Source organism: Setaria italica, chromosome VII, assembly GCF_000263155.2.
Source record: "Setaria italica strain Yugu1 chromosome VII, Setaria_italica_v2.0, whole genome shotgun sequence".
Classification (NCBI taxonomy): domain Eukaryota; kingdom Viridiplantae; phylum Streptophyta; class Magnoliopsida; order Poales; family Poaceae; genus Setaria; species Setaria italica.
This window is the reverse complement of record NC_028456.1, coordinates 12164535-12189904: the sequence shown is the minus strand read 5'-3', so window position 1 is coordinate 12189904 and position 25370 is coordinate 12164535. Positions and strand designations below refer to the sequence as shown.

The window sequence follows — 25370 nt, the reverse complement described above, 5'->3', positions numbered from 1 at the left end:
CTCGTGCAGAGTTTGTAGTAGGGGTTACAAACGGATGAGAGAGGAAAGCTGGTCCCAAGTTTCTGTGGGTTTGTACTGATGCTCCTGAGGAAGAGTTGTGAGTTGGGGGTTGTTCGGTTCCCTTGAGAGCCGTCCCTTTCTTGGACTCCCTGGTCCTCCGTTTTATAGCGTAAGGAGGACACAGGAGTTACAATCGAGTCAGGAGCAAGGGAAAGTAAAAAAAAAGCCTGGGAGATAAAGTACAAGGAGACGGGCCGAGCCATCGGGGACGCCGCCTACCCACCTGGTCTCTGTGTCTTGTCAGCATGGTCACCAAGGAGGGGTGGTTGCCGTTGGGTTCCGTTGAAGGCTTGGAGGTCGACCACTGTAGTCAAGCATGTGGGTCGTGCGTGGCCGCCGACCACTGCAGCTGTGCGAGTTGGTGGTCACAACTGGCCACTGTGGTCGTGCACATCGCGGGCAATGCTGACCACTGTAGCCACGTGTGCTGACCGGGGGGCGCGACCGATGTGCCCTTTTTGCCAAGCCGAGCGGGAAACCGGGCGGCGCGCCCTCCTCCGTCAGGGCGCATGGGCGATGAGTGCCCTATGACAGACGCTACAGTGGGGGGTTAGGATGGCGCAGTCGTGGCAGCAGTGCAGTCGTGGTAGCAGTGTGCCGCCCGAAAGCTCCGGCGGGTCATGTCGGGGGACGCAGGCGCCTCTCCGTGTGTCAGAGCCATATTCTGGACATGGGCATCCCATCGGTTGCATTTATGACGAGATTGGTGGGGGCCCACAAGATCTGCGCCCCCTTCTGCTGGTCCGCTCACGTCCTTGGGCGAGGCGAAGCTCTATCCTGTGGGTCCGAACACGTCCGACCCTTAGCGCCCGGGGTCGGGCGAGACGGAGCCTTGCGACGGGGGGTCGGGCGCGTCCGACCCCTTGCGCCCTGTGGCGGAACCGCCCAACTTAAACTAGCTTAAATGCGCTTAATCGCTGTTGGAATAGCAATTATCCAAAACGCACTTAAAACAGTATAAGTCCGGTAGTCCGTGGAGTGTCCCTAGGACTCCTCGAAAGATCCACGTCACGTCTCATAGCCATACACCAGGATTACTTCCACGATGGGAAAGCATCAACAAATATTACATTTTTACATACATACATGAGGTACGAGTTATTACATAACGTAGTTTGAAATAAACTTAACAGTGCAGGTTAGAGAGATTCTAGGAGTTTAAAACATAAACTGGTCCAGGTGGGAGATGAGCGTTTAAGTTTTCTTCTAAGGGTATTGCAAGACTCGTAACAATACCCTAGTTTTTCAGGGCTTCCTCCTCGGCGGACTCCTGCGGTGCCTCTGAAAACAGCCACAAGGGATAACCCTGAATACGGGGTACTCAGCAAGACTTACCCGACTAACCGATATAATAATTTTTCTGAAACTATATGATAGTTGTTTAGTGTACTGGCTGACACACTTTTTGCCAAAAGAGCTTACTAAAAGTGAGACCTTAGCTTTATCTTTTATTCCAATTAGGTTATTACTTAACCATTCTAAATGATGACAAAAAGAATATTTTGCAAGCAGCAAGGTAGAAGTCATATATCAAATTATTACTGGAAAGACATTGTATTCATGAAATTATACTACGATGCTCAACAGTGATCAAGTGCATTCATAACCGAGAATTGCGGCGATCCGGATCAATTTACATCCTGCAGGAGAGCACTCTGATCACCAGCTATGTACGACTGTCCAGGTCATACGTAACGACCTTTCGATTAGCATACCTAAGAATTAGGAATAAGACTACCCGGACCCAGGGACGCACCCCCACATGGGACCCCACGTCTGGCCTGATCTCCATGTGAGTTTCAGGCTATGCCCCTACCAATCTCCAGCACGTCAAACACGGGTACGAATATTCCCGATCAGAGAGTCTACTAATCTACCGGGCTTTACTGGTCCCATACCCAGTAAGTAATCAGGTGTCATTCACTTGATCAAAGGTTAAGACAACGATCGGACCTAAACTGGATTAAACTAGCAGACATAACTAACATCTCCTTTCAACTTCCAAGCTACCTTACCATAATTAGCATGTATGTCTCAAAATTTCACCTTAAGGTTGGGTAACCAAGTTACTTTAAGCATCTAAGCATTTCTAAACTTGGGTTACTTACTAATCATTTGAACAAGTGGCAAAGATGTCCTTAAAACAAGGTATGATTATGCACAAGAATGGGTTTCAATCAACTCCTAGACTTAGTGCATTCATATAGAAATTAACCAATAATTGGACACATGAAATAATACTTCCAAAGTAGATAGGTATAAATGCACCGGGGCTTGCCTTGTTCTATAAAAATGTTAGTACTGTCTGACGGATTGGCTTCGCAGGGGATCAATTCAATGATCTCTTCAAACTCTGGAGATCCTTCTGATAATTCCACGAAATCCTCTTCCGGTGCTTCAGTGTCTAAGATAAAGCATATGCATGGGTTAGTGATGCAACTTTTTGAATACAAGACTATACAACTTTCCTTCATGATAACGTTGCAAGCTAACAAGGGACTACACAATTTATCATGATAAAGTTGCAAGCCAACACACAAAAACCCAAAAAGATTAACCCACCATTTTTATTTTCTTTACTAACCCTACCTTAGGCCTTTTCTTTTATTTTTAGAAAACATTATAATTATTTTCTAGTCTTGAAACCTAATTTCCTATGAGTTAACAATAATTTGTGATTATGAAAACATTATTCCATATTTTATGCATTTAATAAGGGTTAAGTATTTATTTAAATACCTTTAATGAAAAGGCATTAAACAAATACCTAAATTTTATTATTTTTCCTAGGATATAAAAATTTTTAATGCATAAAGGAAAATAAAATAATCTTAACAAAATTGGTTTCACTAATTTTGGACACCCCTAGAAATTTCTGTGATTTAAATGGTGATATACGAATTTAATCTATTATTCTACAAAAGAAAATCTAAATTTTTCCCAAAAACCCCCAGCCTAACTTTTCTTACTCACCCCCTTCCTACCCCCTCTCTCTTACGCTGGGCACGCGGCTCAGACCCACCTCTTTCCCCTATTCCTTCTACCCGCCGGCCCTTTTCTCCTCTACCAGGCTCACTGGGTCGATTCTCTTTTCTTTCCTCTCTCTTAATCCGGTTCCGACCCACCGGCCCACCTATCCTTTTTCTTTTTCTTTCCATGGTACCGGCCTGCCCCACCGACCCATCGGCCTGCTGGACCTCTCAGGCCCCCGGCCTTTTTCCTTTATCGGCCCCCGTACCGGAGCCTGGGCCTATTGGACTCCGACCCACCACGCTTTCGCTGCGCTCTGGCCGGCCTCTTCTACGCTCCCCCCCTTCTCCGACTGACACGCGGGCCCGCTGTCGCCAGTGTCTTCTTCCTTCTCGCGCCAAAACCCGAGCGCAACAGGGGCGGCGCAGCTCGCCGGCCGGCGCCCCACCGGCAACGGGGCCGGGCTGGGGAAGCATCCCCATGCCCTAGCACACCCGTGCACGGCGGCAGCTCCCCAGAAGGTGGACGGAGCTACCCTCTCCACAGCGGCGGGCGGCGGGACTGACCGCCAGCCGTGACCAAGCATGACGGCGGGATAACTCACCCTTCTGACTACCTCTACAACTTCCTAGTACCCCAGGCGCTTACCTACGGCTTACCACAAAGAAGGATAACAACGGCAAGGTGATGCTCACCGTGAGCAGGAGGTCTTGCGGCGGCGTACGAAAATGGCGGCGGTCACAGGTGCACCAGCGGAGAAGCTGGACAACAAGCTGACAGGGCTGTAGGTGAGGTATGAGCGGAGGTCTGGGCGAGAGGAATCGATGGGGGAGGCGTTGCGGTGGTGGGATTTTGATCGGTGGCGGTGGCTTGACGGAGAGCTACGGGCGGCGGTGAAAAACATAGCAGTAAGAAATGGCGGCGGGAGCGGTAGATATTCGAAAGACTTACCGCACGCATGGGCGACACCGTGGCCTAGTGCTAGGCTTGCGTGGTGAGGAGGTGGCGTAGATGTTGCGCTGGCGGACGATGGAAGACGCCGGCGGCGACACGTCTTGCTCTGCTTCTATCGCGCCCCCCCCCCCCCCCCCCGCCCCTTCCTTTGCTTCTCTGCCACTCGAGGTTCAGAGCCTCTCCACGGCTGATTGTGAATCCGACGGTCCCAAGGTCACTTAAGCAATCTTGAAGATAATCTCAAGCTCTCCAATTTCTATTTAAACTCCTACCCGAGATAAACATCCAATTATTGTCAATTTCAAATTTCCTTCTCTCGGGTAATTGAATCCCTTTGAACCTTTCATTCAGTTCGTCAGACCCTCAACATGGTCATTTAACCTTCTGTTAATTCAATTCCAGTGGCCCAAACTCATTCTTTTTAGTCCAACTGCTAACCATTTGTGCTCTACAACTATCAAAGATCCCATTTTGCTCATAAACACTTATACCCTTTGCACTACATCCCTCTGAATTTCGCTCCAAACTCAGCTACTGATTGCTGTTTTCAGACTTAGACAAAGTTCAGTTCAGCAGCTAAGTTAACCGTGGTAAAGTGCTAACTTTGGGCCTTAATTTGAATTTGGTCCCTTTACTGTTCTTGACCAACAACACCCTAATATACTTGTCCAAAGTTCATACTTCATTGCTGTGTAGTTACTTTGGTCCACTTGTTTGGAAAATATGGCAGAAATTAATTTCCAAAATGGATACTTATACTGTTTTTCAGAAATTCTATTTTCGGATAATGAACAGTACACTGTTGTTTTAATTTTTCCATTGTCTTTCTTGAGATGTTTAGGGCTAGGTTTAGTCTCCAATCTTGATCCCCAAAGTTCTAAACACTCTCAAGCTTCCATTTCATATTTTTGCCCAATTTTTCTGAATTTCAATGTACAAAATAGCGGGCTATGAGATTTAGCGTAGAGCTGTGCTCAACTGCTATAGCTCCGCTATAGCCCGCTAATTAGTACAACAGTGTTGTAGCAGCAGTTAGCATCAAACGCTATAGTGCCGCTATAGCCTCGCTATAGCCCGCTATTTTGTACACTATGAATTTAGAATTCAAAATTCAAATTTCGGTCAAATTTGACTTGAATTTGACTTTTAGTCAATTTCTTCTCTTTTTCTCCATAATTCACCTTTAACTTTTCTTACTCACCTTTGATGATTGAAACACCAGGTGTTACACGCCCGTGGTCGGGCGAGGCGGAGACCTGCTGCGTCCGACCCCTCGCGCCCAGGGGTCGGGCGAGGCGGAACTCTCTTGGCTGGGATGAGGTGCGGCCTCGGGGGGTCTGGCGTGTCCGACCCTTTGACCCGGGGGTCGGGACAGGTCGGCGGAGGTCACTGTTTGCTGGAGGCGGGCCCGAGCCCTTATGACCGTCGTTTAAGAAATATAAGGAAGTTGTTAATATTTCCCCCCAACAGTAGCCCCCGAGCCTTTGGTGGAGCAAAGATGCTCCTCCAGAGGCTGTACTTGTCGTTCGTCAAGGATCTTTGTTTATCCCGCAACCTGCATTTGATCAGGGAGAAAAAGTTTCGCTCGTTCGGTTTGGCCGGGGAGTTTTAGGTAGGTAGGGTGTTCCGAGGATGGCTCGGCTCAGGAAGATTCCCTATCGTTTCGACGATCACTCCTGCTCCAATACTCCAAACTGTGACCACACGCATGGTCGTTGGTTGCGATACTAGCCCCCGAGCCCCCGCGCGTTGCAGGAGACCGATCGAGAGGTTGGATCAACTTTTGATCGTTACCCCTCAAGCGTCCATTCGCTGGGATGGAGGGGGTGAGCCGTGCCACGTTATCCTCGTTGGACGAACCGTGGTGCTCATTGAGCTGCGAACGGGCCAGTTCGAGTGGAGTCCCAGTCCCCATTCGGGGGGTTCGGCTCGGGCCAAGCTGGTGGCGTACTCCAGATTTTGGATGGCCAATTCATATAGTTCCCGAGTCCATTCGATTGGATCCGGGGACTCGTTGCCTTTCTCCGGGGAAAAATCATGAACTTAAACGCCAGTCCGGACTCGAACGTGAGGTCGGGACGCCCTTGGCTTTCGCTCGCCTGGGTGGTGGCCGCTAGCGGACCCGTCCCTTCTCACCCCTTGCTCGGGAGCATCCTGGGGCGACTGTCGAACCCTACGGTGGGTCAGCCTTCGAACCCCTGGACCGTAATGGGCCGTAGGAGCGTTTTCAGCTCCGTATCCCTTTTTTACTTGTTGGTGGACCCCAGGCCGTACGCGAAGGAAGTCATGCGCGTGCACCCTCTGGGAGGTGAAGTGATGGAAAACACCGGGCCCGCGAAACGAGGAGGGGGGATGTTCCCTGCAGCAGGAAGAGATCGCGCGCACGGTTCTCGAAAAAGGCAGAGGCGACGGGCGTACCTGGCGTCGCAATAACTGCGATTGGATCTCTCTCTCACTTCCCGCACGCCCCCTATAAGACGAGGGAGTCGGCCTCGAGCATGAGGCCCTTCATAAAACCGTCGAGCGCATCTGGCACGAGTGACACACAGCTCGGCAGGAGTGCGACCTCGAGGTGGGCCAGAAGGTTGAGGCCGAGAAGATGGCGGCCGACCTTGGAGCGGACGTCAGTCAGCTCCAGTCGCAAATGCAGAGGCTTCAGACCGTCGTGTCCCAAGGGGTCGACCGGGAACGTCTACTGAGAGCCCGATCTGAGGGTAAGGCTTCCGTTGTCCTCTTGCTTGTAACGTTGCGTCGGTTCCTGACTTGCAGGCTTTTCTGGACAGGACTTGAGAGCAAGCTCGCCCGGCTGAGGGACGCCGCCGATGCGGAGCATGTCGAGCATGCCAACCTGCGGGATGCCGTCCGCATCGTCTACGAGGACCTTAGCGTGGTCCAGGAGGAGGGGACGAGCACACTAACGGCTCGTGTCCTCGGGACATACCGGCGAGCCCGTGAGATCGCTCGGGAGGCACTCCACGTCGGCGTGAGGCGGGCCTTCGGCGTCTTTGGCTCTCACTACTCCAACATCAACTTCGACGCGATGAGCGGGGGGTACGCCTCCGGCTACTCCGAGGCCGAGCTGGACGAGATCGACGCGTCGGTGCTTACTCCCGCGGAGGCCTTGGCGCAGCTCTTGGAGGTGGAAGCCGTCCCGCCAGAGCGCCCATGATGAGACCCAAAAATATGTAAAGAATTAAATAATTCTGAACTTGCCTTCACGATGGCCACAGAGGCCTTTCTTTGTGTAATTTTTTGAAAAAAATTTCGATCCTCTTTCTGTTTTTTGGGTTTGGAAAGTTCAGAGTGCGGGTCGGACGTGTCGGGAAGCGCCAATGAGCGAAGGCACCGTAGCCGATGGGGCGTGGGTTTCTTGCAGTCCGATCGGTCTTACCCGAGCGTCGTTCGCGCACTCCTCTCTTTTCGCTCCCAAACGTTTAGGAAGAGGGTCAATTTGGAAAAAAAAAACGGTGTTTTGAGAGGACGCTAAGTGTCTTGGGCCGGAGCCCTTGACAGCCCCCAAGGGATATGCGACCCTAGGGCAGAGCCGGGGTCGGATATCCCTAAGCTTGGGACGAGACTTTAGCGAAGGCAACTCAAAACAACCCCTTTTTCACAACTAAAAGATGACGGAAGTATGTATGTACAAACTTGGAAGAAATAGCTAAGGGTAGAAACGTCTTAGCTGTTCGATGTTCCAAGCGTTGGTGAAGACTTGCCCGTCGGGGGTCGCTAGCTTGTACGTGCCTGGTCGCAATACTTGTGCAATGACGAACGGACCTTCCCACGGTAGGGTTAGCTTGTGCCGACCTCTGTTGTCTTGGACGAGGCGAAGCACCAGCTCCGGAGGTCCCAGAAGTTTTTGGGACGCATGTACGTGGCCTGGAAGTTTCCTACAAAAATTTCCCGGTTCCAGCTCCGGATCCTGTACAAAACAAATGGGCGGCTGTTCATTCAGCAATCATACAAGGTAAATTGGCGCTGTTCGTATGGCAAATTTCTACGTATCCAACACCTGGCCGCCAAAATAACAATTAGCCAAAATTTCACGGTAGAATGGGTAGGGAAACAACCCTGGATGTTTTTCTTCTCACCAATTAACTTATCGGCTCCTTGATCATTCGCCAGATTGATCTGGCTGCAGCCGCAGAAACCTGACAAGGGGCGAGCGAGATAGGGGCGAAACCTAACAATGTGCGAGGGATGAGGGAACACACCTAACAACCTGACAAGGGTCGGGGTTGATGTTTCGGCCACGCAGGTCAGCTGACGTGTGGATCCTAATCAGCAAAATCAGGTTCCTAATTCTGCCAAGTCATCAAATCCGGTTTAAGTATGTGTTAAAAGGTGTGGTTTGAACTGGTTTAGCAAAATGAGGAGGTTAAGCGTCTGTTTGTTTCCCTCCTACATTATATAAGTTGGATTATAGTCCAAGGGTAGTAGGGTAAAAAATTACTATAAGACCACAAATAATCTGAAATAAGTTAATCAGTGATCTTTTACCATACTACACATATGCTCATAATCCAACTTATATAATTTAATTTAGACCAAGCTTATACTTGGAGGAAGTAGATAGGACTTTTTCCTTTGCCATCAATTAAGATATTTTCAGTCTCCGTGTAGGTTTAGAGACGGTTTTATCTTTTGTAAGTGATATTTGTACTTGAGCCACTAATCTCTATATCTACTAATATTAGTAAGGTGGTTGCTATTCTCTTTGCACCTAAAGTTTGTACCACAAGCGCATGGTTCAGCAATCACTTAAGAGTATTTCAAAGTTTAATCGCATGTATAATGAATGGCATATATGGATATGAAGCATATAAAGCATGTGAGAATACCTTGTTGTCATCCTAATAAGATGGAGAGGGAGAGAATTAGGAAAGTTAAAAACTACTTGGATTCAACAAAACTTGCACAAGGAAAATCCATCTCATATGTTATCGAGATCCACTCTAGATTTTTCTAGTGTGACTATTTTTAAAATATAACAATAGGCTTAACCTAGTCCAAGTGCTAGCAACTACTCTACGAAAGTAAACATTTACACATTGCAAGGAAGTAAATGTAGAAATGTAAACGTGGCAACTAATTAAGGATATGAGTGAGGGTGCAAACTTGGTGCAGGAATTTATAAACATAGTCAAACGTGGGAATACATCTTCTGGCATAAGAAGTACAAGTCCATTGGACTGAATCATGAAAGAAAAGGACCTTAGCAGAACTAAGGTAGTTGGGACTCCACTCCAAAAGATGAAATCTTGAGTGGTGATGATCTCCTAGTCTTCAATCGCTTAAACCATCAAAATCAACTTTATATACCAAGATTCACATTATTGAATTAACAACAACATGGTCGAGTAATAGCAACAGAACCAAGATCCGCATTTGGGCTAAGGAAAGCTTCCTCCCTTCCTCAGAATAACAGCCTCAACACAGACGAACTAAAAAAAAGAGGAGGTAGAATAGTTTTTTTAAAAGAAAAACACCCGTTGGAAAGTGACCTTCCTTCGATCGTTTGTGACCATGGACTCACCTTTGTGATGGGTTTCCTAAAATTTTTCCCAGAAGTGTTATGGTTCCTTAGTGCATGTACAACGGAAAGACGGCACCCATAGTACCACACAAGCAAAACCATCTAACGTGTACAACATTCAATGAAGAGAGAGGCATGGGCCATCATTTCGCGAGACGACCACGTACTTCGAGAAGACAACGACGCGTTGTACGGACCATCTTCTCCTAACGACGGTATTGCTCGATCTGATGTGGGATCGCGTGATTTTATTTCGAAACGATGCTGATGGGAAAGGATCAGTGGCGGAGCCACCGGTGAGTCGGGGGGCTCAAGCCCCCTTGTCCTTCCAAAAATAATGGAACCCTTTTTGAGTCCTGCCTCCATTTTTAAAGAGAAAAGAGGAAGAAGAACAGGGAGAAAGAAGAGGAGCCCTAGGAGCCATGGCTGGCTCCGCCACTGGAAAGGAAAATCAGCAGCAGCGAGCAAACTTCCGGTGTGCGTGCCCTGCTCGCTGGCCATCTGCTCTGTGCCACCAGCCAGCCGTCCGCGCCGCACCGCGCCACGTTGCCCATGCCGCGCTGTGTGGCCTCTGGACGCCGCAACGCCCATGCCGAGCCGCACCAGCCGTCGGAGCCAAGCTGCCAGATGTCGTGCGCGTCGCCCTGAACAGATGGAGCAATGCAATTGAGGGGGTGTTTGGATCTTGAAGCTAAAGTTTAGTCCGTGTCGTATCGAATATTCGGAGGCTAATTAGGAGGATTAAATATGAGTTAATTATAAAATTAATTACACAGATGGAGGCTAAATGGTCAGACAAATCTATTAAGCCTAATTAATCCATCATTAGCAAATGGTTACTGTAGCAGCACATTATCAAATCATGGACTAATTAGACTTAATAGATTCATCTCTCTGTTTAGCCTCCATATGTGCAATGGGTTTTGTAAATAGTCTATGTTTAATACTCCTAATTAGTATCTAAACATTCGATGTGATAAGGACTAAAGTTTAGCCCGGGGATCAAACACTCCGTGAGAGAGGGAGGATACCGAAGTCAATGGCAGCGAGAGAAGTTCAGATAGATATCTTGCCCTTTTTACCATATGTTCCTTGATAGAGAAAGAAATCACATAAGGTTCCTCTAGACAGGCAAGAAGGTAGGAAATATAATAATAATGTTACATTACAGTCCTTGTGAAATGATTATATTAGTTTGCATAGTATGCACCATATATTATCTCAAATAAGCAATAAAATGGTATACAAAGATTATATTAACATTTGATCGTCATGATTCATGCATCCATATATGAATTAAATTAATTTCTAGACAACATATAGACAAACCACTGTATCAACTATTTATTTATTTTGTTGTCTGTATATGATGTGGCAAGTACTTGCATAGTACTATTATATATGCCCTTAGGCTCCATCCCTCTCTCAGTTCCCAAATGTAAGAGGGCTTTGTTTTGCTTCGCATGCAGTAATTTTTTATGGTTCTCGTTGGAGGAATCCCAACAAAAATTGATCACCAAGTATAAGTTGTTTACATGAGGGGGGGGAACTAGTTCCTTGTTTGCTAAGGCTAATCCCAATGAAAAATTTAATGTTGATGTTTCTAAAACAGCCGCATATAAGAATGAAATAAAATGGTGTTTGAAACTACCCTCCCACTACTAGAAATATGACCTCTCGTCCCGAGGCTTTGTATTGGTTAGGTTTGGATCCGGTACTAATGTTAGCATTAGTATCAGGTCCAACGGTGCCCGGAGCGCATCCCGTGAACCCCTTTAGTACCGGTTGGGGGCAAACCGGTACTAAAGGGTGCACATTAGTACCGGTTGGTGCTAATGCGCCACCCACCCTCTAGTACCCTCTAGTACTAAAGGGTCATTAATTTTTTTATCTAAAATTGTAGAAAAATTTAGAAAATAGCTAGAAAATTATCTTAAATTGTAGAAAATTATATAGAAATTGTAGAAAAATTTGTATAAGTGTTGGAAATCATGCTATTTTTTTATTTTTGCAGTACTAGAAAATAGCTAGAAAATATAGAAAATTGTTGGAGTAGCTAGAAATTATAGAAAATATGTGAAAATTACAGATTTGAGGTTATAGAGTACGACGTTTGGATGGAACGAGCGACAACGTGTTTCGATAATGTTATCACATCAATAACTTTGATTTTCCTATGCCACTAGTATTTTCTAGCTAGATGTGATTGCCCTTTTTCATAGAAATAAGTTGTATCCATCCGAGTTCATATAAAAAACTATAAATCTTCAAACACTTAGATTTTATTCCTAGTATTTCTAAATCAATTAGATTTCACCAAGGGAGATGAGAAATCTTATTCCTAGTATTTCTCGTCTAGCAAATGAATTAGAATTGATTTCTCCCATGAATTGAAATACTTAGAAATTACCTAGAAATTTTTCAATTCATATTAGATTAAGTTTCAATTCATTTACTTATACTTCAATAACCAATTCATATGTATATACTTAGAAAAATTAGATTAAGTTTTTCAATTCATATGCAGACTTCAAAAATCAATTCATGTGTATATACTTAGAAAAAATTAGATTAAGTACTTGAGATCATTTGCTTATACTTCAAAACCAATCCATGTGTACATACTTAGAAAAATTAGATTAAGTACTTCAGATCATTTTCTTATACTTCAAAAACCAATCCATGTGTATGTACTTAGAAAAATTAGATTAAGTACTTCAGATCATTTGCTTATACTTCAAAAAAGTTTCAATTGTCCAAACCCATTGATCTACTATATATATAATAAACTTTGCCAATGACACAAATGATGTACACAGGAAGGAAAAACTCCTCGAGACGGAAGTTTTTAGGGCAATACAAGAATAATTATGTGGATTTCTACTAGACGAGGTCATAAATCCTGCGGGGGAGTTCCATAATACCGGATAAATCTACAGCACCATCGGGACTCGGGTTCAATTAGTAGATATGATATGTGTATGCACAATATGTCTATATATATGTGTAATATTATTCATATATGTGTACGCGCACAATATGTATATATATAATAGTATCTTAAATGTAATATTAAAAATAAATAGAACTTTATATATATTAGCATATTAGAATAAAGGAAATAAATACGAAATACAAATATAGAATAAAGGAATAGAAAATAAGAAAAGAAAGGAAAAAAATTAGTACCGGCCGGGGATACCAACCGGTACTAATGAGGCTGCCCCCGTGCGTGGCGTGGCAGGCCTTTAGTACCGGTTAGGGATACCAACCAGTACTGAAGGGTACCCTTTAGTACCGGTACTAAATGACCCCCCTTTAGTACTGGATTACTAGTACCGGTTGCACAACCGATACTGGAGGGGGGTTGTGAACCGGTACTAGAGGCGATTTTTCCAGTAGTGTCCCCAATGCATAATTTCATAGTGTAGTTTCATAGGATCAAAATCGCATTTAATTTCATGACTCATGGAGAGTTGGTATTCGTGTGTGTTTCATCCAAATCAAACTGATTCCCTCTCTTTCTTCTTTAATTTCATGCCATGTCATAAAAAAATCCTATATGGTGTACTAATTACTGAGAATGAAACCTCATGAAACTCCTCATTGGAAGTAGTCTAAGAGTTTATCAAATTAAAAAAAGAGATAAGTGGCATAAAAGTAAACAAACAAATAACAAAAATCTAGGGCGTAGGCCGATAGGTGCTAGTCTGAAGCAATTTTGCATTTATTAGAAAGTAGAAACCAAGCGTGTGTTGCACACACGTATAAACCGCTAGTTGGCTGTACGCCGCTAGGTTGGTTTTAGAAATAGAAAAAAGTTCTAAAGAGTTTGCGACTCTCTAAGTTAAAATTTGGCAAGTCAGTAAAAAAAATCATGGTCCAACAAAGTTATTATCTGGCTCTCTATCCCAACTTGGCAAGCCAATTTGCCTTGCTAAAGTGTGGGTTCCACACGCAGTGATCGCCAGAATGGAGAGTGCAGAATGGAGAGACTGTTGTAGTACAAAAATAGAGAGGATGTTGGAGTGGATGGAGAGTGCGGATTTTTAGAGAAGAAGCTAGCTGTTGGGATTTGGAAAGTGGAAAATGGATAGTCTGTTGGAATGAACAACTTAATATAGAGAAGAATCTTTTTGCCAACTTGGATAGAGAGTCAAATAGAGAGCCAAAAATGGGCAGTTTGTTGGAGATGCTTTAGCATTTTTGGTAGTCTCTAATAAATACTCTCTCCGTTCTAAAATGTAGATCGTTTTAGCTTTTCTATATGTATAGATTTTTCTATGCACGTAAATATAAAGTTATGTCTGGATACATAGCAAAATATATGTATCTAAAAAAACCTAAAACGACACACATTTTGAAGCAGATGGAATATTAATGGGTGGTATCTCATGTTATTTGGAGAGTTACACTTGCAGTCTTCAATCCAATCCAACTATTGAGACTTACAACTCCCCTTCTATCTGGGGAGAGTTAGATATTCGGGGAGGGTTAGAGTGGCTTATTGATTTATCACAATAACTATTGAGAAAAGAGAAGATAAGAGTCTGAAAGGAGATGCTCTATGCTTATTATTTCTATAACATTGTCTTATCAAACGCATGCATATCATTAGAGAAAACTTTTCATCGTACATACAAATTTCAGCATAGGTTACTGTTTCTTACAAAATTTTTTATGGCTTAGCTCCTGCAACTAAGCAACTGCACCGTTCCTAAATGTGAAAGTTTGATACGATTATGGGCCTGTTTGGTTATGGATGCTTATTTATAAGTTGCTTATTCGCTTATTTGTAGTTGCTTATTTATAAGTCTAGGTGTTTGATTTGGGTTGCTTATCTGATTGCATATGACATATTTGCCCCTACCATCTCATTTCCCACTACCCCCAACCATTACCAGCTCCTAGTACAGAGGCGGCGGCGGAAGCACGCCGCCGCCAGAGTAGTTCCGGGAGAGAGGAGAGAGAAAGGGGAGAGAGGAGAGAGAATGAGGGTAGGAGGAGTAAAGTGCCCCATAAGCAACCATAAGCAACTTAAAACTTGCTTATTTGCTTATGCATAAGCAACTCTATAAGCAAGAGTGTTTGAGTTATAAGCAACTTATTTGCTTATTTTTAAGTTGCTTATGGATAAGTAAAGGAAATCAAACATGCCATATATATATATATATATATATATATGTCCTCAGCGTATATAAATTGCCTGTGGCGACATAAACATCTAAATTAGGATGCTCGCGTATCTCGATGCAGTGTACAGTAAATAAATGTAGCTGGTAGCTGCCCAATCTTTTTTGAAGATATTCAGATCTCCCATCGGCCATCTCCAAGGCCACGCAAGCGCGGGGTTTTGACCCGAGCCACGTGGTCCACTGCTCCTTCTACACGGCGCAGCTATCAACGCTTTCGCCGGAACTCGTACCCACGTACAGTGCCACGGCAGGTGTCCTCCGTGGGTCCACGTGTCAGTCACATCTCCAGTATTCAAAGCTTTCCGGCCGTCAACGTTCTCCGCCTGCTCAGCATCTCCCCCCCCTCCCTCCAATGTGCCATCCCCCACGCCGCCGCCGCCACCTCGTCGCCTCGGCGCGCTCAAATGTAACGCCGAGGCAGCACCACCACTTGCCAGGCCTCCAACTCCAACAACCACCGCGATGCCGTCCCACTCCGCCCTCGCGAGGTGGCTCTCCACCACCGCCTGCTCCCCGCCGCCGACGCCGCGCTCCCTCCCTGCCAGCCTCGCCTTCCTCTTCCTCTCCCCGTGCCCGCAGCGCGCGCTCCTCGCCGCCCTCGACCTCGTGTTCCTCCTCGCCGCGCTCGCGCTCGCCCTCCGCGCCTGGCACACTCGCCGCCGCAATGACGGCGGCGGCGTCGACCACCGCGCGACGGAGCGGGAGCCTCTCCTCGCCTCGGCGGCGGGTCCCCGCCGCGGAGGCAGCACCCGGCACGGGCTAACGCTCGCGGCGTCCGGGGCCCAGGTGGCGGCGGCGCTTGTGCTGCTGGTGTCCGCGCTCCTGCGCCTCCGCCGGGGGGCCACGGGGGCGTGGGTCGCGGCGGAGTGCGTGCTCCTCGCCGCGCACGCCGTGGCGCACATCGCGGCCGCGGGGGTCGTCGCGGCGGAGAAGAAGCCTGGGGCGGCCGCGCTGGCCGTCCACCCGCTGCACCTCAGGCTGTTCTGGCTCGGCACGGCGGCTTTCGCCGCGCTCTTCTCCGGGTGCGCGGCCGCCAGGTACGCCGCCGGGGAGCCCCTCCTCCCAGATGACCCACTCGCGTTCGCGTGGCTGGCGCTCTCGCTCCCGCTGCTGTATTTCTCGGTCACCGGCTCCACTGGCCTCGCCGTCGTCGGCGCTTCGTCCGACGTTGGCCATGCCGCCGCGGCAGAGGTGACGTACGCCACGGCGTCGTGGTTCTCGCTCGCCACGTTCGGATGGATAAATCCGCTCATCAGCAAGGGCTCCAGGGAGACGCTCGCGACCGAAGACATCCCGCCAGTGGCGCCGGCCGACACCGCCGAGGTTGCCTACGAGCTATTCACCTCCAACTGGCCCGCGCCAGTGCCGGGGTCATCCATGCCCAAGCACCCGGTGCTCACCACGCTGCTGCGCTCCTTCTGGCCGCAGCTCCTTCTCACCGCCGTGCTCGGCGTGGCGCACCTCTCCGTCATGTACATCGGCCCGTCGCTCGTGGACAGGTTTGTCCAGTTCATCCGGCACGGCGGGGAGTTCACGGAGGGGCTGCAGCTCGTTGCCGTCCTGCTAGCCGGCAAGACGGCCGAGACGTTGGCGTCGCACCACTACGAGTTCCAGGGCCAGAAGCTGGGGATGCGCATCCACGCCGCGTTGCTCGCTGCCGTGTACCGCAAGTCGCTGCGGCTGTCCACGGGCGCCCGGCGCGTGCACGGCACCGGCGCCATCGTGAACTACATGGAGGTGGACGCCGAGCAGGTGTCCAGCGTCATGCACGAGCTCCACAATCTGTGGCTGATGCCGCTGCAGATCGCCGTGGCGCTTGCCCTGCTCTACGCCCACCTCGGTCCCGCCGTGCTCACCGCCGTCGCTGCCATCGTCGTGGTCACCGTGGTCGTGGCTTTCGCCAACAAGCTCAACATCGGGTACCAGACCAAGTTCCTCGGGAAGCGTGACGAGCGCATGAAGGCCATCACCGACCTGCTCAACTACATCCGCGTGATCAAGCTGCAGGCGTGGGAGGAGAAGTTCGGGGACAAGATCCGCGAGCTCCGGGAGGAAGAGCTCGGGTGGCTGGCCAAGTCCATGTACTTCATGTGCGCCAACACCATCGTGCTGTGGAGCGGCCCGCTCGCCATGACCGTGCTCGTCTTCGGAACCTGCGTGCTGACCGGCGTCGAGCTCGATGCTGGCAAGGTGTTCACGGCCACCGCGTTCTTCCATATGCTGGACGGACCAATGGAGAGCTTCCCCGAGGCGATTTCTGCTATGACGCAGGCAACCGTGTCTCTTGGCAGGCTTGACAAATACCTCCTGGAAGCTGAGCTTGATGACTCGGCAGTGGAGCACGTGGATGACACCGGCATTTGCACAGGCGAGGTGGTCGTGGCGGTGCGCGATGGCGTTTTTGCGTGGGACATGAGGGGCAAGAAGGAGAGAGAAGATGGTGAGGATGATGACATTGATAGCGACAATGAAAGCGAGGACGAGGATGAGGAAGAGGAAGGGGAGGAGGAGGAGTACAAGGATGTGGAGGTGACACCGGTGCTGGAGACGGTGCTCAAGGAGATCAATATGGAGGTAAAGAAGGGAGAGCTTGTGGCGGTTGTCGGGACGGTCGGATCCGGCAAATCATCGCTGCTGTCATGCATTATGGGGGAGATGGAGAAGGTCTCCGGCACGGTGAGTGCGTGATATTTCTGGCACAGGCTCAACATTGTTAGTTTTTATATAAGGGAAATTTTATTGAATCCAAGGTTTTTACATCGAGGTGATACAAACTCCTGGCCAAATGTTGTTAGTAGCGAATTATTCTATTCTTTCATTATTCTAATACAACATTCTCCGAATAGCAACATCAGCAAACACAACTGTCAGCATATATGGACTCCATGTTCCTACCCAAACTCCATTAATCTGTTTTCAGAAAGATGCCGTAAATCTAAATGCTGTTTTTGTTGTTTGTAATCTTGTAAACATTTTCTTAATCCTTTTTCATTTTATATAGGTTAGGGTCTGTGGGAGCACTGCATATGTTGCACAAACTGCTTGGATTCAAAATGGAACGATTCAAGAGAACATCTTATTTGGACAGCAGATGCACCCCCAAAGATATAAAGAAGTTATACGGTCTTGCTGCCTGGAAAAAGATTTGGAGACGATGGAATTTGGTGACCAGACTGAAATAGGAGAGCGGGGAATCAATCTCAGTGGTGGGCAGAAACAGAGGATTCAGCTTGCAAGAGCAGCTTATCAAAATTGCAGTATATATCTTCTTGATGATGTGTTCAGTGCTGTCGATGCACATACCGGTTCAAACATATTTAAGGTATATATTTTTTCATATTTTAAATATTTACAAGCTCGCATGCCATTACAATATTGTTTGCTGCATTAATGTTACCACAAGCTGTAGTCTAAGTTATATATAGACCACAAACTGTGCAGAAAGAAATGTTAAAATCCTATTGAAGCTTGTCCTCATGGCTCATGCTTATTTATGAATAGAATAAATTTGTTTTCATGAATTTATCAAATGCTAAAAATACTAACTATGCATTATGTAGGTTCATGATTAAGTTTCATTCTTTCCCTCCAAACCATGTTAACTGAAACTGATGAGAGATGGGCCAAGTATGTGAGGTTGTCAGGTTAATTATTTTTTAAGATGGTCTGTCTCTATAAGTTGTATTGTCATGGGTATCTTCCAGTTATATACATTTCCCCCTTATGATGCTTGTAAGTTTTAGACTTTTCTGTTTCCCTGAAAATTTAGTACGATGGAGATTATTTTTCAGTAGGTTTCTATCTCCTGCTGGAGTTAGACCACAAAATCTCATATCGATCATTGTCGTCACTTGGAGTAACTAAATATACAAAGAGTTAGGGGTAAATATATTCTTGAAAAATATATGTGAATGATCTGGTTCTATGTTGATCTAAATATAAAAAATATTTTTAGTAGCTTCATGGAATTTAGAATGGTGTAATGGTACTTGATTTATCTTGATATATGCATTCAATGGTGGAAAAACCACAGTACTTTTTGTCTCTATTTCTGCATCAGCATGATTGTTTAACCATATAATTTTGAACAGTATTACAATGGTCACATTTTTTTACAGGAGTGTCTAAGGGGAACACTTAAGGGAAAGACCATCATACTTGTTACGCACCAAGTGGATTTCTTGCATAATGTGGATAATATATTTGTAAGTTGTATGCTACACCTTCTACAGTTTTTATATGCACTATCTCACGTCTGCTGATAAAATTACATATCACCATGTTCTGATAAGATTTAGCAAGAAAGATACAATTCTTTTTTCTCAAGGTTTGTAAGCAAATTTGCAACGATTATCTATTACAATAAAAAACCGTAGCATACTTTTGTTCTTCTATAGATCTGAGATGGTCTAAAGATTGTAGATGAATCTTTTCCAGTAGAAGTGCACAATGCTAGTGTATTTGAATATTCCCTTGACTTGCTCTTTTATCCTTTTTGCCCATACCAAAATATACAGGTCATGAGAGATGGTATGATTGAGCAGTCAGGAAAGTATGATGAACTACTAGAGGCTGGCTCAGATTTTGCGTCTCTTGTTGCTGCTCATGACAGTTCATTGGAGCTGATGGAGCAAAGTCAGCAAGCAGAGAAAACTGAACGTTCTCAGCCTGCTGCAGTTGTTAGAATCCCTTCCCTTCGCTCTACATCCATTGGAAAAGGTGAGAAGGTGGTTGTCACACCAGACATAAAGGCAGCTACTTCTAAGATTATAGAAGAAGAGGAAAGGGAGATTGGTCAAGTAAGTTGGCAAGTCTACAAACTATACATGACAGAGGCTTGGGGTTGGTGGGGGGTTGTGGGCATGTTTGCCTTTGCATTGGTGTGGCAATGTTCTGATTTGGCTGGCGACTATTGGCTATCGTATGAATTGTCAGGCAGTATTCCATTTGACCCATCGTTGTTCATTGGAGTGTATGTAGCCATAGCTGTATTTTCAATGGTTCTCGAGGTAATCAAGAGTCTTCTTGAGACGGTTTTTGGACTTAAAACGGCTCAGATATTTTTCACGAAGATGTTTGACAGCATTCTGCGTGCTCCAATGTCATTTTTTGACACGACTCCTTCAGGAAGGATTCTCAGTCGGGTAAATATTTCACTTGGTTAAGACTCTATTAGGAAAACCCTTCTGAATTGGACATGCATTCCTCAACAAACCCTAAACCATATAGGCGAAAACAATTCTAAGCCATTATCATAGCTTCAATAGTATGACCATTCTAAACTGTTAGTGCGTACTACTCCCTCCATCCCAAATTGTAGGTCATTTTGGCTTTTCTAGGTGCATAGATGTTTGTATGCACCTAAATATAGTGTATGTCTAGATGCATACAAACATCTATGAACCTAGAAAAGACAAAACGACCTACAATTTGAAACGGAGGGAGTACTTTTAATTTAAGACGTATTCTCCTATTGATATGGTGTTTTCCTTTTGTCTTTTCAGGCATCATCAGACCAAACAACCATTGACGATGTGCTGGCCTTTTTTATTGGTCTGACAATTTCAATGTACATTTCAGTATTGAGTGCTATAGTTGTTACTTGTCAGGTCGCATGGCCATCAGTTATAGCCGTAATTCCACTTCTTCTATTCAACATCTGGTACATGGTATGGTATCTAAAATTCATCTCAAACACCATCACTAGTTCTGCTCATGGGATTATGGGAAACATATTTCTTACTGGTGTTGCAATGTTCCTCTTACTTTGCAGAACCGCTATCTTAAAACTTCTCGGGAGTTAACTCGACTTGAAGGAGTAACAAATGCACCGGTTATTGATCACTTCTCAGAGACTGTTCTAGGTGCTACAACTATAAGATGTTTCAAAAAGGAAGAAGAATTTTTCCAGAAGAATCTAGTTGGAATTAATTCAAGTTTGAGCATGTCCTTCCACAACTATGCTGCAAACGAGTGGCTCGGGTTCCGACTGGAACTGATTGGAACACTCGTATTGTCAATAACTGCTTTTCTCATGATAAGTTTGCCCAGTAATTTTATAAAGAAAGGTACCAATTAAGTATAACTATTATTTTAACTTCCTGTAAGCATATAAAGGTAGCCATACCATCTCAGGAGAAAGTACGAATTGCTTCTTTGAAAGTTTCTGAGCTTACCCCCTTTCAGCTTCATTCATCAGAATGCAATAATCAAAGAACATTAACTGGAATTTGTTTTCTTTCAAGGTTCTAAATTGCTAGATATAATCTGCTCTAGAAAGCTAGTGTATTCTAGTTTGGTGCCTCGCTGCTACAGGTGCTATTTAGAATTTGTTTTTCTTAAACAACATTTTTAGTCTGCCGGGATGTTGGTAACCTTTAAAGATATATGATTTTTTTTGTCTCAGTTGCTCTTTTGCTTGATGATTGGCATAGCTGATCATTAGTTATTACAGTTATGATTGTAAGCTTATCATAGTTCTGAAGAACTAAGGCTGTTGTTGCAGAATTTGTTGGTATGTCTCTTTCGCATGGCCTTTCCCTCAATTCCCTGGTGTACTTTGCAATATCCACTAGCTGTACGTTAGAAAATGACATGGTTGCTGTGGAGAGGGTAAATCAGTTCAGTAATCTTCCTTCTGAGGCAGCATGGAAAAGAGAAGACAATCTTCCTTCTCAGAATTGGCCCACTAATGGAGATATCGATATTAAGGATCTAAAGGTTCGTAATTCATATTTACCCTTATTTTTCTAGTAGCCCTTTATAATTCGAAGAATTTAAATAGACAATATTGTAATTTTGTTTTTCTTCCATTGTTCTAAATTATATATCACATAATTTGAAGCAGCTGCCAGTCTATATTGCCCCCAATAAAGTGGAAATGCACTGGAACAATCTTTTTCCAAATAGGGAACTTTTTTTTTTACAAATTTGAGCACATCACTTTATCATTTCAGGTCCGGTACCGACCAAATACACCTCTAATTCTGAAAGGTATTAATGTAAGCATCAGTGGTGGAGAGAAGATAGGAATCGTGGGAAGGACAGGCAGTGGCAAGTCAACTTTGATCCAAGTATTGTTCAGGTTGATTGAGCCTACAGAGGGGAAGATGATCATTGATGGAATAGATATATCCACACTGGGTCTGCATGACCTGAGATCTCGATTAGGCATAATTCCCCAGGAACCAGTTCTCTTTGAAGGAACAATTCGAAACAACATAGATCCAATTGGACAGTATTCAGATGCTGAAATATGGCAGGTATGGTGTCACTAATAACTTGTCTTACTTAGCCTCCTTTCTTCAAAATGTGCTGTGTTAATTAGCCGGGGGCATTCATTTCAGGCTCTGAAGCGCTGCCAGCTGAAAAATGTAGTAGCTTCAAAACCTGAAAAACTTGATGCTCCAGGTATTTTTATTTTTATGCTTCTTCATACTTTCTTGTTAACATAGGCTGCATCTTGCACTCATGTCCCATGTTTTGGTTCTTCATAGTGGCTGACAGTGGAGAGAACTGGAGCGTAGGCCAAAGGCAGCTTCTTTGTCTTGGTCGTGTCATATTGAAGCGGACCAAAATCTTATTTATGGATGAGGCAACTGCTTCTGTTGATTCTCAAACAGATGCCACGATTCAGAAGATCACACGACGAGAATTCTCAACGTGTACGATAATAAGTATTGCACACAGAATACCAACAGTCATGGACTGTGATAGAGTTTTGGTGCTGGATGAAGGTATGTCCCTTACGTGTCTTCGTTTTTAAGAGCACTTTGTCGCTTTTAGTATATGTACTCTGGTAACATGAAATGCATGCATTTTTTTTAAGGATATTATTTAAACAACACCATTTTCTGTTCAGGCCTGGTAAAAGAATTTGACGCACCGTCAAGGTTGATTGAACAGCCATCCCTTTTCGCTGCAATGGTTCAGGAGTATGGGAATCGTTCTTTGAACCTGTAACTCTTCCCATGATGCTGCGAATTTAAGAAATAAGAGTCATTTTGATAGGTTGACTTGTGGGCACAAATGGAGAAAATCAATCTCGAAAGAGAAGCAGAAATAAATTGCAAGTTCCTTTCCAACGAAGTTTATAGGGATCTCTTGTTCTTTAGATGACATTGTGTTGTTAATTGGATCTGAGGGGAGCACACTCGCCTGGTCTTGTTGTCGGATTTTAGTCAGGATGGCTAATGTAACTTTCAGTTTCAGTGCTTCAGTTATGTTTAATTTCTTTCTTTACCAATTCAGAGAAACTCCATGCGGCGGTTGGCTCCAATTCAGCAGTTCTGAGCTCGTGGCCCTCTCGATTGCTTTGCAATAAGCGAAACATTTTTTACATGTCTTCTCTCCAAATTATACATATGTGCATGGCGCGTTCTTAAGTAAACTTTGAGCTGAATAATTTGTCTTGGAAAGCCAGTCTCCAGCTGTCTTCTTTGTGCTGCAGTCGTATGATATAGATGTATGTGCGGCAGTTAACAAATATTACACATCAAATCTTTGAAAGTTGATCATAACGAGATCGGTAAGAAGCAATCGATTCTTCAACGCATCAACATTTTTAAATTCAAGGATAAGGAAAACTCTGGAAATTACTGAAAAATGAGATGAAAATCATCGAAATTTTTATTCTTCACATTCTCAGTTATAGACTCTTTCTTCTTTGAAGGAACGACAGAATATTTTTTAAAAAAAAAATAAACAAATTTTCAGCACAAGTGCACGCATGACTCAGTTATAAAACAATTGGTTCATTAGATCCTAATGCCTTGGAAGTTGTTTGTCAACATTTCTATTATAATATATAATATATTTGGGTGCAGAGCCCAATATTATACAATAGCAACTGATCACCACCTCCTAATAATGCTATAAAGAAGAGCACACGCACTAAACAGGAGCAGAGTAGGTTTGACTTCATTAGATCTGACCATGTAATTCTTTAATACGCAGCACACATCACATTGAACTGCCACTGCTTACGTGATGGTAAATTAAACTTTAGTTTTTAGCTTCTCTAGGGCAGCGATTACTAGTAAGAAACTAAGAAACATATAGATTTTGAAATCTGTCAGTTCATCTCCAAACCACCATTTGAACCAAAATTTATATAGATCATGAAACATGTCAATCTGACCGTAGGAACTGTTGTACAGTATTTTAAAATTTAGCTCTTAATATGCAGAATATTTGCTTGAACCAATTATATATGTGCAGTAATTAGGTCAACAAGAAAAAAATAAATGATTTCTGATGGAACTAGGGTACCCGATCTTCCGTCAGGTGAGGATAACTTTCGATTTGGTGGAGCTAGAAATAGCACTCACGATCCGACTTCCGATAAGCAAGATCCGAACCCCACAATTGCAGCACCACTTCTCTTCTGGTTATCAACCGTGCATATCCCGATTGACGTCGCCACAAACGCTAATCCCTGCTTGCGAATCGAAGAACACAAGTAAGAACAAGGTAGATGCAATCTAAATATTGCTAATAATATGAAGCACACGAGTTGGGGCCTCACAAACGGATAAATGACGAAACTGTTGAAAGACAAATTAATTTAAGCAAAACCTAAACTAATGTTGGCGGCGGCTACTGAATACAAGGAATTAGGGGCAAGCTCCACCTCCTGGACACATTCCTAATGGACCCCCAATACGATACACGGCCCACCGGCCCAAAAGACGGTGACACAACCATCTAACCAATCCTGTATACCCACTTGTTTTGATGATTCATATCGATTCCGAAAGAATTTTGATGTGGGACTGGTGCCACCTTAGCTTTCCATGGATATGTATAACATCCAAAACGGAGTCTGTATGTGGCCTGGGTGTTGATTTTTGTGCGGGCTGCTCCTGGATTCCGAGATAGGCCCGAACTTGATATCGTTTAGGCCTCTACATGGCTTGGACGTCCCATGCTGGTCCTCTCTGTTCCCATGCCTATCTTTAAGTATTTCTTCTTCTTTCCATTGTTCCTAATCATATTAATATTATTAGGTAGCAATCTATTCTCGAAATAACTAAAAAGATTACACAGGAAGGAGTTCACCTTATCATCCATGACTTTCTCCAAATATTTCCTTATCTTTTGTGTATCCATAGTAGTCATATTCTCATCATTCTCCCCTTCTTGAAAGCAAACCGTCCTCATTTTGAGTGTAGTTGTAGAAGATATCGTGGGTAATAGCCAACAATGCTTCCCTTCTTGGAATTGTATCTGTTTGTTTAAAACAAAACTAAAAGAACTTGACATTATAGGATTAGTGTTATTGCAGCTCTATCCTTGATCATATTGTTGCACAATCGACGGAGATTTCAGTTTTGAACAAATATAAACTCAGTGTACCATATATTCTCCTTTACAATTATACCCGCCAATAAAGTGATATGTATGAGTAGATAAGCATGTCAACTCAGAATATGCAAAAAGTCTCTGCTCCAAACAGTTTAGATTACACAGAATATCAAATTCAGTATAACCTAAAGTATTGAAAGAAGATAACAATTTCAGCTCATCATGTGCAGTAGTTATAGGGGAAAAATATTTATTTACAGCACAAGTAAAAGTGTTGTGCTTATTCTCTAGTTGCGACATAGGAATAAATGAATAATTTTCACACAACTCTTGTTTATCACAAGAAATAG

General features: G+C 44.7%; 1 protein-coding gene across 1 annotated transcript; it reads left to right on the top strand.

Annotated features, from left to right (window-relative positions):
• The first annotated feature begins 15086 nt into the window (after positions 1-15086).
• Positions 15087-22933, top strand: LOC101769695 (ABC transporter C family member 4). The gene is made up of 11 exons (XM_004977779.3): positions 15087-17391; positions 17717-18037; positions 18834-18920; positions 19233-19859; positions 20220-20384; positions 20489-20783; positions 21221-21435; positions 21672-21977; positions 22062-22125; positions 22212-22451; positions 22577-22933. Exons 1-11 carry the CDS (start codon positions 15178-15180, stop codon positions 22675-22677), a joined length of 4635 nt encoding a protein of 1544 aa, XP_004977836.1. The 5' UTR covers positions 15087-15177; the 3' UTR covers positions 22678-22933.
• The last annotated feature ends 2437 nt before the right edge of the window (positions 22934-25370 follow it).